Source organism: Odontesthes bonariensis, chromosome 19 (assembly GCF_027942865.1).
Source record: "Odontesthes bonariensis isolate fOdoBon6 chromosome 19, fOdoBon6.hap1, whole genome shotgun sequence".
Taxonomy (NCBI): domain Eukaryota; kingdom Metazoa; phylum Chordata; class Actinopteri; order Atheriniformes; family Atherinopsidae; genus Odontesthes; species Odontesthes bonariensis.
This window is the reverse complement of record NC_134524.1, coordinates 20,538,100-20,551,192: the sequence shown is the minus strand read 5'-3', so window position 1 is coordinate 20,551,192 and position 13,093 is coordinate 20,538,100. Positions and strand designations below refer to the sequence as shown.

The following is a 13,093-nucleotide window of genomic DNA, read 5'->3' as shown; positions in this document are numbered from 1 at the left end:
CTCTTTGGCAGCAAAAGGGGGTTTTCGATCTCTATGGCAAATCAAGTGAGCTCACTCTCCCCGTTCTCTCACTTTCCTTGCAGCCCAGACGGGCTCACTGTTCCTGCAGCCCAGGCGGGCTCAATGTTCCTGCAGCCCAGGTGGGCTCACTGTTCCTGCAGCCCAGGCGGGCTCCCTTTGCCTGCAGCCCAGGCGGGCTCCCTTTGCCTGCAGCCCAGGCGGGCTCACTTTGCCGGCAGCCCAGGCGGGCTCACTTTGCCGGCAGCCCAGGCGGGCTCAATCTACTGCAGCCAGGTGGGCTCACTCTCCCGTTCTCTCTCTCCTCAGGCAGCCCAGGCGGGCTCACTCCTCTTTTTTTGGGGGGGGGGGGGGCAACCCTTCTCACAGGCACCTTCCAGCCAGTCCCTCACCAGCTTGGCCCCGGCTCAGTTTTTGGGGGGAAGATATTCAGCATCTATCTCCCTATGCCGGACTTGCAAGCTCACAGCGGTTCAGCTTGCATGTCCTCCGCCGGGGCCCCGAGCGCCAAAGAAATATTGACAATAAACTTTGCAATTGTCTCCCTATCTCTCCGTGTGAGTCTCTCAAGGTTGAAATGAAGGCTTGCCGCAAATTCAACATGGCAGACTCACCAGATGTTGGCAATCGCTCATCAACCATCCAGATCCACGTATAAGGCGCTCCTTCCTGGGCTCTGCCTGTTCGTCAGCAAGCTGCATCCCATCACCTCCCCATCTCCACCCGATGTCTCAAGTCCTCGACATCTCCTTCCTTCGTATGACTCCGCCACCAGGTTCGGGTCCCAAGGGGGGGGAAGATATTCAGCATCTATCTCCCTATGCCGGACTTGCAAGCTCACAGCGGTTCAGCTTGCATGTCCTCCGCCGGGGCCCGAGCGCCAAAGAAATATTGACAATAAACCTTCCAATTGTCTCCCTATCTCTCCGTGTGAGTCTCTCCAGGTTGAATTGCTATTGGTATTGAAAAATGTGTTGAAAAAAATGAACTTTTCAGTGAGGTCAGTAAACTTTTGAGTACATAGTGCAGCTTTTGAGCCAGACTGATGTTTATTCTTCTGAATAGGTGACGGAGAGGGAAAGAAAGGGCAGAAAATCAATCTCTCGCTCCTTGTTTGTGGCTGAAATTCAGGAAGGTTTCACATGTTGTCAGGTTTTGGGGTTGGGCGTGAAGGTGGGGAAGGTAGGACGCGGATTTCAAAAAAGTAAAAGCTGATTTATTAACAAAAAATAAAGTTCAAACTAAAAGCGCGGCTGAGCCGGATTCAAAAACATAACTGAGAACAAAACAAATAAAAGATTTTCATGGCATGGAATAATTAAATACTTAGCTTAAAACGAGGGTACAACGGATAACAAGACGGGCAGGTCAGTACAACAGACAGGTCATGAATACTAACAAAGAACCAACAAACAGACAGGGGAGACAAGAGACTAAATAGAGGGCTGGGAGTGATTGGAGAGTGAGTGCAGCTGGAGACAATGGACAGGTGAAGGGAATGAACTAATTACCTGAGTGAGGGAAGTGAGGGGAAAAACAATGGCAAAACTCAAAACCAAGACATGAACTGAACACAAAAACGTAACTTAAAGCATGATATTAAGTCCATGGGCGTGACAGAGCCCCCCCCCCCCTCAAGGGGAGGATCCCAGACGGCCCAAGGGTGGGAGGGAGGGAGGGGCTCGAAGCCGGTCAGGCGGGGGACCAGAAACAGGCATGTGGTACCGGCTTCGGGCAGCAGGAGGCGTTGGTCTGGCGGACGCCCAGACCTCTGACGGCATGGCAGGAACAGGCGGTGGTCTGGGGGACACCCAGACCTCTGACAGCATGGGAGGAACAGGCGGTGGTCTGGCGGACGCCCAGACCGCAGACTGCGGGGCAGCAACAGGCGGTGGTCTGGCGGACGCCAAGACTGCAGACGGTGTGGCAGGAACAGGCGGTGCTCTGGCGGACGCCTAGACCGCAGACTGCGTGGCAGGAACAGGCGGTAGTCTGGGGGACACCCAGACCTCTGACGGCATGGCAGGAACAGGCGGTGGTCTGGCGGACGCCCAGACCGCAGACGGCAGGGCAGCAACAGGCGGTGTTCTGGCGGACGCCCAGACTGCAGACGGTGTGGCAGGAACAGGCGGTGGTCTCGCGGACTTCCAGACCGCAGACGGCGTGGCAGGAACAGGCGGTGGTCTCGCGGACGCCCAGACCGCAGACAGTGTGGCAGGAACCGAAGGTGTTCTGGCGGACGCCCAGACCGCAGACGGCGTGGCAGGAGGAGGTGGTGGTCTGGCGGACGCCCGGACCCCCGACGACGTGGCAGCAGGCGGTGGTCTGCTTGGCACCCAGACTTCTGTCGGCGTGGCGGCAGGAGGGGGTGGTCTGGCGGACGCCCAGACGTCCGTTGGTGTGGCGGACGCCCAAACTTCCGTCGGCGTGGCGGCAGGAGACGGTGGTCTGGCGGACGCCCGGACCCCCGACGACGTGGCAGCAGGCGGTGGTCTGGTTGGCACCCAGACACCCGTCGGCGTGGCAGGAGGAGTAGCCGGGGACCGTCCGACGGTCGGCTGGACATCCAGCGGGGGGGGAGCCCCCCCTTTAAGGGATGGATCCCAGATATCCCCAATGTCTGGGGGTGGGAGGGAGGGGCTTGAAGAGGTGAGTCCATGGGCCGGGGCCCCATGGGCTCTGAGGCTTTGTCGGGCCCTGTAGCCTCTTTGTCAGGCCCTGTGGGTTCTTGGTCGGGTTCATGGTCAGGTTCTTGGTCGGGTTCTGGGACAGGCTCGTGGTCGGGCTCGTGGTCAGGCTCGTGGTTAGGCCCTGAGGCCTCATGGTCAGGTTCGTGGTCAGGCCCTGTGGCCTCGTGGTCAGGCTCGTGGATAGGCCCTGTGGCCTCGTGGTCAGGCTCGTGGTCAGGCACTGTGTCCTCGTGGTCAGGCTCGTGGTCAGGCCCTGCGGCCTCGTGGTCAGGCCCTGCGGCCTCGTGGTTAGGTTCGTGGTCAGGCTCTGGGGCCAGCTCGGACACTGCAGGGTCACTGTAAACTGTGGCTGCGGGGGGAGGAGTATAGTGCAGCTACCTGCTGTGGCTCCATGCCAAAAATGTTCATCGTTGCAGCGCGCTGCATGGTCCTCGCCCTCCCCCAGATGCGAGACAGGTCCAGAGGCCAGGTCTGGAGAATTTGCTTGGCTAAAAAGAAATCAATAATGTCATTGGCCACGTCTAATTTCCTCCAGGAGGAGCTGTCCTGCTCCAAGCAGGAACAGAGGTCCTCTGCCAGCCGAAGTGCAGTTTTTAAATCCGCCGCGTCCATTGTTGGTTGGTTCTTCTGTCAGGTTTTGGGGTTGGGGGTGAAGGTGAGGTCAGTAAACTTTTGAGTACATAGTGCAGCTTTTGAGCCAGACTGATGTTTATTCTTCTGAATAGATGACGGAGAGGGAAAGAAAGGGAAGAAAATCCCCGGTCCCCGGGTCTGGGTCCATATGCGCTGAATGCGCTGGAAATGATGCTGAATGGAGGGGACCTCCAAATCCCTCTCCTCCTCAGGGAACAGTGGTGGTTGGTATCCAAGTGATGCTTTAAATGGTGACAGACCTGTGGCAGTGGATGTGAGAGAGTTATGAGCATATTCGATCCAAGGTAAATGTCGACTCTAGGAAGAGGGGTTGTTAGTGGAAACGCAGCGGAGTGCGGCCTCAAGCTCCTGATTCAGTCGTTCCGTCTGTCCATTAGACTGAGGCTGATAACCAGAACTGAGGGAAACCTTGGCACCTAGAGCATTGCAGAAGGTTAGCCATACCTGAGAGACGAACCGGGGTCCCCGGACGGACACTACCTCAGCTGGGATGCCATGGAGACGGAAAACATGATTAACAAGCTGGTCAGTGGTTTCAGCAGCAGAGGGGAGTTTATCCAGGGAAATGAAATGAGCTGACTTGGAAAAGCGATCAATAATGGTGAGTATGGTGGTTTTACCTTGGGATAGGGGGTAATCCAGTAACAACATCCAATGAGATGTGTGACCAGGGCCGACCAGGGACCAGGAGGTTGCAATAAGCCAGACGAGGGACGATTAACGCTTTTACTTCATTAGATATGGAACAAGCATTAACGCATTCCTTTGTATCAGTTTCCAGGGAGGGCCATCAAAAGTAGCGTTGAAGGAGAATGGTAGTGTGCTGAATTTCGGGATGGCATGCAAACCTGGCAGTGTGGCTCCAGTGAATTACAGCAGCAACAAAGCGGCGGTGATGAATCTTGTTGTCTATTCGCTATGACAGACCTCTGACCAGGCAGGTCGAGGGAAGAATCCGATCAGGCTCATTAGATTCATCCTCGGAGGCAAACTGTCTGGACAAGGCGTTGGGTTTGGTATTCCAAGAACCTGGGTGATAAGAAATGGAGAAGGTAGAAGACCGAAAGACAATGACCAGCGAGCTCTATAGGAATTCAGTCATTTACCATCTTGGATGTAAGAAAGGTTCTTGTGATCTGTCCACACGATGAATGGTTGCTTAGCGCCCTCCAGCCATTGTCTTAACTCCTCCCATGCCAATTTAATGGCTAAGAGTTCTCTATTCCCCACGTTGTAATTTTTCTCCACTGGAGACAGACGTTAGGAGGAAAAGGCGCAGGGATGGAGTTTGCCCTCAGTGTCAGATCTTTGCGAACAACATGCTGACATTGATCCATCCACTGTCTGCTGTTGTGTTGTTTTTGCGAAAGAAGAGGATACACTCAATCATACTTGTTTAAAAAAATCATTTCATGCCAGAAAATGACTTTTTCTTTCTAACCAAAATAATCCACTCTCAAGTATACACTCTTCAGTGTAATTCGGACTTCCGCACAAACTCTATTTTTGCTTATGATCCCTCAGGAGGTGATATGTGCAGAAATCATCTCCAAATGTATAGAGGACATTCTCAAAGTGTCAGCAAAGAATTCAGACTTCCACTAGCCTGAGAGCAGTACTTCTTTTACTATGTTCCATTTTGTGTACTTGTGTAGCTTGGGCACTCCTTTCCTCAGTGAACGCCAAAGCGAGTTTTTCCAGCCAGACTCAATTGCCAAAATCCAGACAGCATCACCATTTTCATCCCAATAATCATGGCCCATGTTTCTATAGCACAACAAAGAGCTAAGAGAACAACCCTGACTGGCGTGACTGACAGTCATGTAAGGCAACTCCATCCAGTATCAATTCAGCACTTAGGTCCTGTTTATATCTTAGTCTTGGAAAATTATTGATGGAACTCAAAATAAAAGTTCATAAGAGTTTCACCTTACTGATTGCATATAAGGAAACACTAGCAGTAACAATATGAAAACATAATTATCGATACTGTAGATTAAAACTTCTGACTGTAACTGTTAGTAGGTGGTGAAGCAGAAAAGTAAATAGTTACACGAAAGTTTATCTGGAGTGAAAATGTATTTATAGTTTTCCAGGCTTTCTAAAGGTCTTATACTGTTTTTATTTAGTCTTAAGTTGTATGACTGAAAAACACCAAAGATAATATTGTTTGACATATGTGAAATAGTAACACAAGTTGATTATAAGCACAGGTCAACCTAACAATGGAGCCGCACTACTAAAAGCAGCCAACACTGTTTATTCACTTAGAAGAGCTACATGTTTTGACCTCCTCAAAACCTCAAAGCGTCACATTTAGCACATTCAAACTCACATCACTACTCTGTATTGAACACTTTCTTCTTGCAGGGTGACATCTGCGCAGCCTCATATCAAAGCATTCACTCTGCTGAAGGCTGAACATTTTCAGATGTTATATTTTCAAAACCACAGCAGTTGAAAGTTCTAACTGCAGTTCTGCTGTTGCCAAGTCTATGAATGACTTAACTTCAGCATGATCACAGCTCATTTTCAAGGGTATGAATATTTTCTTTGAGCTATTAACTGCTGGACTTTAAAAGATCTGTGTGTGGTCGACTCACTTGTGTTTGAAAGTAACTGCTTTATAAAAATTACAACCAAAGAAGATTTCTTAATCATTTAATTAATCGTTTTCTTAATTCGTTGTTACGAATTAAGAATAATCGGCATTAAAGATCAAGGATTAAATGTCCAACTGAAGTATTTTCTGTACAGTTTTATAAATCTTTTCTAGTGTTTAAACCTTTAGCTCAATATTATGTGGATTAACCAAAGCATTATTATACAAGGAAATGATCATGTCTTCTTCTTACAAGTTTTAGTTTGTAACTGTTTTCTTAAAATCATTCTCAGTGTCAGCGTGAGCTGTCCAATAGCTGAAAGAACAGCCCACCTCCTTATAGTGACTACAGTAACTGGAGCACAGTTCACTTTCTAACATCACACTGACAGAGTCCTGTCGTGTGCACAATGATGAGCTTCACCTTGATGCTGGCTTTGCTCTGCACCTTCAGTAAGTACACCAACATGTTTTTATTTGTACGATTTATGTTTTTTGTATCGTTATTGCTTCGTTCTTGTTGAATTTGAATCATCTAAATGTTTAACCTGTTTGCTTCAGGTTGGATCTCTGCGTCAGTGTCGGAGTTTCACACTGTGGAGGTCCAGCCTGGTGAAGAAGTCACACTGCTGTGCTCCAACTTTAGCAGCCTTCCTACTCACATCATTTGGTTCAAACTGGCCAACGGACCCAACGCCAGCCGCATCTCATCTATGTTCAGTTCTGACTCGAATGCTTCATTTTGTGATGGATTTCCAAACAGTAAATTTAAGATGACATCCAACACCACAAACCTTTTTCTGAATATAAAACAAGTGGATTTCTCCGACTCTGGACTGTATTTCTGTGGACGTTACAAAGATGAACTCTCAGTCATTTTCAGTGCAACATATTTACAGGTTGACGGTAAGATTGATGTTATTAATATTTCAGTCACTGTCAAATGATTCCAAACCAATGCTGCTGTGTACAAATTGTAGCTGTCTCTCCTGTAGATGTGTTTAATGGGTCAACAAAGCAGCTGATTATAATCCTGGGCGGCGGAACCATTTTCCTTGTAATACTCATCATCTGCCTGGTTGTCAGAATCAGGACATTTCATACAAGTAAGTTTTCATTTTAGTTGGAGATTTAGAACATTTACAAACGCTGAGCTGTGAAACGAATAACCAACCAGATTAACTGTTGTTGTCATTCAGCTCAAAGTGACAAACAGAATCCACAACACAGTGAGGTAATCACCCCCTGATTTAATTATATCTTGTTTTTTTAATAATCATATATTAGGTTGTTTACTTAGTGACTGTAACTACTTTCATTTACAGATGCCCTCTGAGGCCCTGAACTATGCAGCAGTGGGTTTCCGTCCCAAAGCAGAAAGGAGCAGAAGGCCGGTGCAAGACAGAGAGCTGGAGCCACATGTGGTGTACGCTGCCACAAGATAGACTCACACACCCATACTGACTAGCCTGGCTGACGCATCCACAATCTCGATGAGATGGTGGTCTGGGAACTAGGTGTGCATTTTCTCGTATTTGAGGCGTGGTTTACGAATGCCTAGAGCCGTTTATTGGGCGCTACGAATGTCTATCAAATGACGTCAGGTTCTTCCCATGCTGCTTTGCGCGCGATTCATAGCCAATTGTATCACTTATACCAGATGACGACAGAAATTCGACGAGGAAGAAGAAAAAAAAGTAAAATAAAAGTAAACTTGCGCTCTAAGCTACTTAAATTGACAACAAAGTAGGCCTATATGCTATATTCTACATGAATTTTTATGTTGTAGAGTTGTGAATTTATTTTGATAATGGAGAAATTGAGCAGCCTTGCTTTGTTGTCTACAGTAGTAGATCAACCCTCATCTTACTTTGAAGCTCCCAGCTCCCAGAAGTGACGTCGACGCAGCTTTAGCAGCAGAAAAGCTATCAGGCTTGTGTTGATGATAATAATAAACTCCTGGACTATGTACAAATTTCCAAATGCATCGTTTTGTGAGTACAGACCATATTTGTACTACTGTAGAAGTTTGGTGTCATGGCATGTGATTTTAGTGTGGTAATTTTGGAGATACTGCCAGGGTCCGTCAGCGCTTGTACTAAGCTATTCGGGATAACTCAGTAACTCAGCTGATGTTCAGCCAATATCGGAAAAGCTTCGGGTGGGCTACTTGGCTGGATGTCACGGTTCAAATGACCCCAGGGTGAATCTACTCCGAAACACTTTCTAAGGCTGCATCGAACGGTAACGTTGTGTCCGCTGTCATGTTGGATTAACACTCTACAAGCTTCGTTGTAGCCATAGACGTCGTCATCGTCTTGCTGCGCGCCCCCCCCCCCCCCCCCCCCCGTTCTGTGATTGGTTCCCAAACTCTGGCAAAAATAAGGGCGGTGGTTTCCAGGCTGACTTTGCAGTGAGAATGAAATCGAGCGCAAAGCAGCATGGGAATTCCCAGGCTACATACTGACAGAAGCTCAGAGAGAAAATAATCCTTTGTTATACTCATCTGATTGTTGGGTTTTGTGTATTTCGAGTAATTACAAGGACAATAAAAAGAAAATCTCATTAAATTCTGTGTTCATTGAAATTCTTCCTTTATCTGTGAACATAACAACATGGCTGGTGTTTGATGGAGGAGGAGCCTGTGAGCTCTCTAATGGCAGCGCAGAGAAAGTTGAGATGTGCTGATGGGGAATCAAAAGAGAGACACACGTGTTGATTTGACAGCACAGGTCTGACCACAGCCGAATACCATCAAGTAATTCAAACTGAGGGGCGTGTGGCTGCTGAGACTTAAAGGTGTTGCTGCGTGGTTATGTTGCAGAGGTCAAAGTGCAATCTTCCTGTTGTTGAAGACTGCTTCTGTTCCCACGGAGGAAAGTACCAATGTGCTATGGTGCAGAGGTTTCTGCCACCATTGTCATCTCTCTGTTTTTCACTTTGTTATTAAATGTACGAATGCAGAGACACAGGTGATTAAATAATCAGTTATTTAAGATTTACAAAATCATTATCATATCATTATCAGACAGGCCTCATGATGTTCAGGTGTAGTCAGACCACTCTGTGCCGTCGCTTCCTGTTAAACCCCTCAGATCTCTCTTGCTAAAAGATCATTTTGACTGTAATACCAACAGGTGTTCTCAAGTGCAGCTGATAAACTGTGCTCCAGCTACTGTAGTCACTGTAAGAAAGTGGGCCGTTCTTTCAGTTATCCAGTGACTCACGCCGCCACAAAGAACAATTTTAAAAAAACAGATACAAATGAACCCCAGATGAACATCACTAACTCGTTTTATGACACTAAAAATATTCCAGGTCATGAATTAGAGAAAGTTGTCAGGCTTGGACATAAGAGGGGACTCAGATGCAGAGAGTTGGCGGAAGGGCAGACTTTATTCATTCCAAACAAAAATCACTCCTGGGGAGGCAACATAAACGGCTATGAAACTTACTTGAATTAAGAAACTAAACTATGAAAATTACAAAACCAAAAATCACTCGTAATGAGGCTGTAGAACTGTGACTTGAAAAAGGCGAGATAAGCAGAGTAAATATCAAGACAAGGTCTATGGTTGCGAAGATGACACGCTGGCACAAGACAAAGGGAGACGCAGACTATATGAACACAGGGGAAAGGGAACGGGTGGAAACCATTAGGAGTCAGGGAGAATATCAGACCGGAGACACATGAGGAAGGGCAAGTGACCTGAAACGAGAGGACAGTTACTTATCAAAATAAAACAGGAAATGACGAGACAAAAACACCAAAATAAAACAAGACAAACGTTACAAGTTCACAGCAGCTGTAACTTCACTGCGACTCGGAGTCCAAATTATTAGAATAAATGTAAAAAGGATTTAATCATTTATTTGACAACTTGAGTCTGTTGATCCATACATATACCATATAGTATCACAAATTATAAACAAATTATTTGAATTAATTGGATAGATTTTAGGGGCTGCATGGTGGTGTGGTGGTTAGCACCGTCGCCTCAAAGCAAGAAGGTTCCAGGTTCAACTCCTGGCTGGGGCCTTTCTGTTTGGAGTTTGTATGTTCTCCCCGTGTATGCGTGGGTTCTCTCTGGGTACTCTGGCTTCCTCCCACTGTCCAAAAACATGCATGTTAGGTTAATTGATGACTCTAAATTTGTCCTTAGGAGTGTGTGGTTGTTTGTCTCTGTGTGAACCTGTGATGGACTGGCAGCCTGTCCAGGGTGTACCCTGCCTCTCGCCCGATGACCGCTGGGATAGGCTCCAGCCCACCTGCAACCCAACCGACGGATTCAGCGGGTATAGAAAATGGATGGATGGATTAATGTTTGCCAGACCCAGTAGGCTCACAGATATTTCACAGTGGAGATGGATGGACCTTCACCTGCTGTGGTTCTGAATTTCTGTAACATCTGAAAACGTGCAGCTTTCAGCAGAGTGAATGCTTTGATATGAGACTGCTTAAAGCTGCCGTCGGCAGGTTTTCAAAAAGTCGGAAAATGATACAACTTTCAGGTCCCTCCCCCTCTGTGGACGAGGTTGTGCACGTGAGTTCACAGCTGGGGGCAGACTCACGCTCAGCATGGAAGACGTGGTTGGTGACTGTTCTGCTCAGATAATAGATAAACAGGGCTCTCAAGTTTTCAAGTTTGCTTGGAGTGAGATTCGGGCGGGGCAGGGGCCGGGCCATGTGCGTGGGGGGGTTTCTTTCGGGTTTTTTTTTTGGGGGGGGGGGGTCCCTTGCAGTATCCCATCGCCATAAACTAGCTACTTAAAGAACAAAGAAATTGTTTTATTTATACCAAAATCACAAATCTTCACTTTTACACTAAATTCTGCTATATTTTAAAATAAATTGTTTTAGGTATGCAAAGTCTTAACAAACAAAAAAACAGACAAATTAAATTAAGAAAAACAAACATAACCCCAAATGGGCCCCTTGAGCAGTCCCTCTCTGTGTGTGTTTGTTTATGAGTGTTGTAAGTGTTTGTGGCAGATTTTGATGCTTGATGACTGATATTGGGGGCTCCCATTTAAAGCACTGTGGCTCAATGTCAGCCATTTGCACAGTCATGATGGATGACAGAGTTCCATTCAGAGCCAACGTGTTCCTGGTCTTGGTTTTATTGAGCCCCACCATGGAAAAAACCCTCTCTGCATCAGCATTTCAGTGTGGCAGAACTAATACCAGTTTGGCAATTGTAGATAGCTTTATTGGGAATCTGCTCATACCAGTCACCTTTGAAAAGAATTAACCACGGAAGCCTAATTACACTCCAACATATTTTTCATTTTTCATTAAGTTGCTCACGTCAAAGGGTGTGTGCTGAATATTTAGGTCTACTACTCCAACAAACACTTTAATCGGCAGGTATTGGTCTTTTACAAAGAGTAGGAAAACTATAGTAACTAATAAAAGATTCAAATAAATGAAGATATGACCTGCTGATGATCCTGACGGTTCTCTTCCACCTCCAGCTCGTCTACAACTTCTGCACGCATTCAGAGCATAATAGGCTATGTCCGCTGTGCATTCATGGGACGCGTGCTTGCAGCTGAAAGCTATTTCACACCCGGCAACAAGAAATTCTGTTTTCTGATTGGCTGAGAAATTCTATTTTGTGATTTTCCGATGGGTTGCTAAATCAAGACAGCTGCACCAGAGCTATAGTTCTGAGCTTTACGAGCGCACAGTAACCTGCCATTGACTCGTTTATGGTATCGGCCATTAGAATTTCTGTGCGGCGAAGTTGATCATTTCTCAGCGTGAGAAATGGCATGTGTGGCGTGTGAGCGTGTGAACTTGTTGAAATGCGTGTGTCTCACGCTCATTGCGTGAGACTTGAGAGCCCTGTAGATAAATAATAAACCTAACGTGATTGGTTAAAAACAGCCGGGAGCGCTCGATTTTTGCAAGCACGATTACAGGCTTTTGAGGGAGCTACAGAATTCGGGATTTTTCTTAAACAGCCTATTTAATATTCTACTTCCAGAATCCCATGACAGTTCAAACTAATATGACTACAAAAAAGTTGCCGACAGCAGCTTTAAGGTTCACTTTGTTAGTGGCAAGTGTTCAACACAGTGCAGTAGGGGTGACGAGATCTCGCGAGATTTAACTAAATTTTTCTCGTCACTGTCTCGCGAGATTTGGAAGCCAGCAAGCAGCCAGAATGACGTCATGAAATACCGGTGTTACCATAGAAGATGCCCCGCCACCTTCAAATAAAAAGGGAAGTTGAAAACTACAGAAAAGAGGCCTCTATCCTTCTTAGTGGCTGCTTTCTGAAGTGGTGGCAAGAACACTGCTCCCAATATCCGTTGCTGTTTTACCTTACCAAAGCGTGCCTTTCTGTCTCTGCTAGGTGAGCGCATCTTGTCAATGCACAAAGATCCCAGCTGCTGCCAGAGAATGTGGATATTAATACTAATATTCTTAAAAAAGAACATGGCTGTGTAGTTGCAGCAAGTTGTCAGTGACATACTTGGTCAGGCTCTGTTTGCACTGTTTGCACTCTGTATTGACAGAGTAGAACTTCTATTTGGTTTTGCACATAATATTTTTTGTCTGACTTTTTTGCACTTGAAAAAAAGAAAGAAATATTTTATTTGAACTTTTATAAATTTTAGTTTTAGTTCCAATTTGTGTAAGAAGAAGTTTATTAAAAGCTCATGCTTACATCATGCATGTAAAGAATTATAATAAAACATTTCAAAATGCATGTGCAACTCGGTTAAAAAAGTCTTTTGGTCCAGCCATATATTTGTCACTGTAGTTTTCTTAAAATCTCGTCTTGTCTCGTCTCGTTCTCGTGAGCTAAGTGTATCGTCACACCCCTACAGTGCAGTGATGTGAGCTTGTGTTAGCAGCGGGCATGTTCAGTGTGACTTGATCTGATGAGCTTTTAAAAAACTACCCAAACTGATTGTTTTCTGTCCATCTGAGACAGACTTGATGGGGCTGTGCTGTCTCTTCCTCTTAATCAACACGTGTAACTCTCTTTTTAGTCCCCTGCAGAAGACCTCAACTTTCTCTGCGCTGCCATCAGAGAGCTCACAGGCTCCTCCTCCATCAAACACCAGCCATGTTGTTATGTTCACAGATAAAGGAAGAATTTCAATGAACACAGAA

The 13,093-nt window shown here is 46.3% G+C and overlaps 1 protein-coding gene across 1 annotated transcript; it reads left to right on the top strand.

Annotated features, from left to right (window-relative positions):
- Positions 1-6,345: 6,345 nt before the first annotated feature.
- Positions 6,346-8,288, top strand: LOC142369386 (uncharacterized). The gene is made up of 5 exons (XM_075451748.1): positions 6,346-6,417; positions 6,526-6,870; positions 6,960-7,070; positions 7,164-7,198; positions 7,290-8,288. Exons 1-5 carry the CDS (start codon positions 6,375-6,377, stop codon positions 7,407-7,409), a joined length of 654 nt encoding a protein of 217 aa, XP_075307863.1. The 5' UTR covers positions 6,346-6,374; the 3' UTR covers positions 7,410-8,288.
- The last annotated feature ends 4,805 nt before the right edge of the window (positions 8,289-13,093 follow it).

Bases quoted from the DNA above. Each gene is read 5' to 3' on its own strand.
- LOC142369386 (XM_075451748.1), top strand. From the start codon at position 6,375: ATGATGAGCTTCACCTTGATGCTGGCTTTGCTCTGCACCTTCA. The intron at 6,871-6,959 runs GTAAGATTGATG...TCTCTCCTGTAG, and splicing joins AACATATTTACAGGTTGACG to ATGTGTTTAATGGGTCAACA. The intron at 7,071-7,163 runs GTAAGTTTTCAT...GTTGTCATTCAG, and splicing joins AATCAGGACATTTCATACAA to CTCAAAGTGACAAACAGAAT.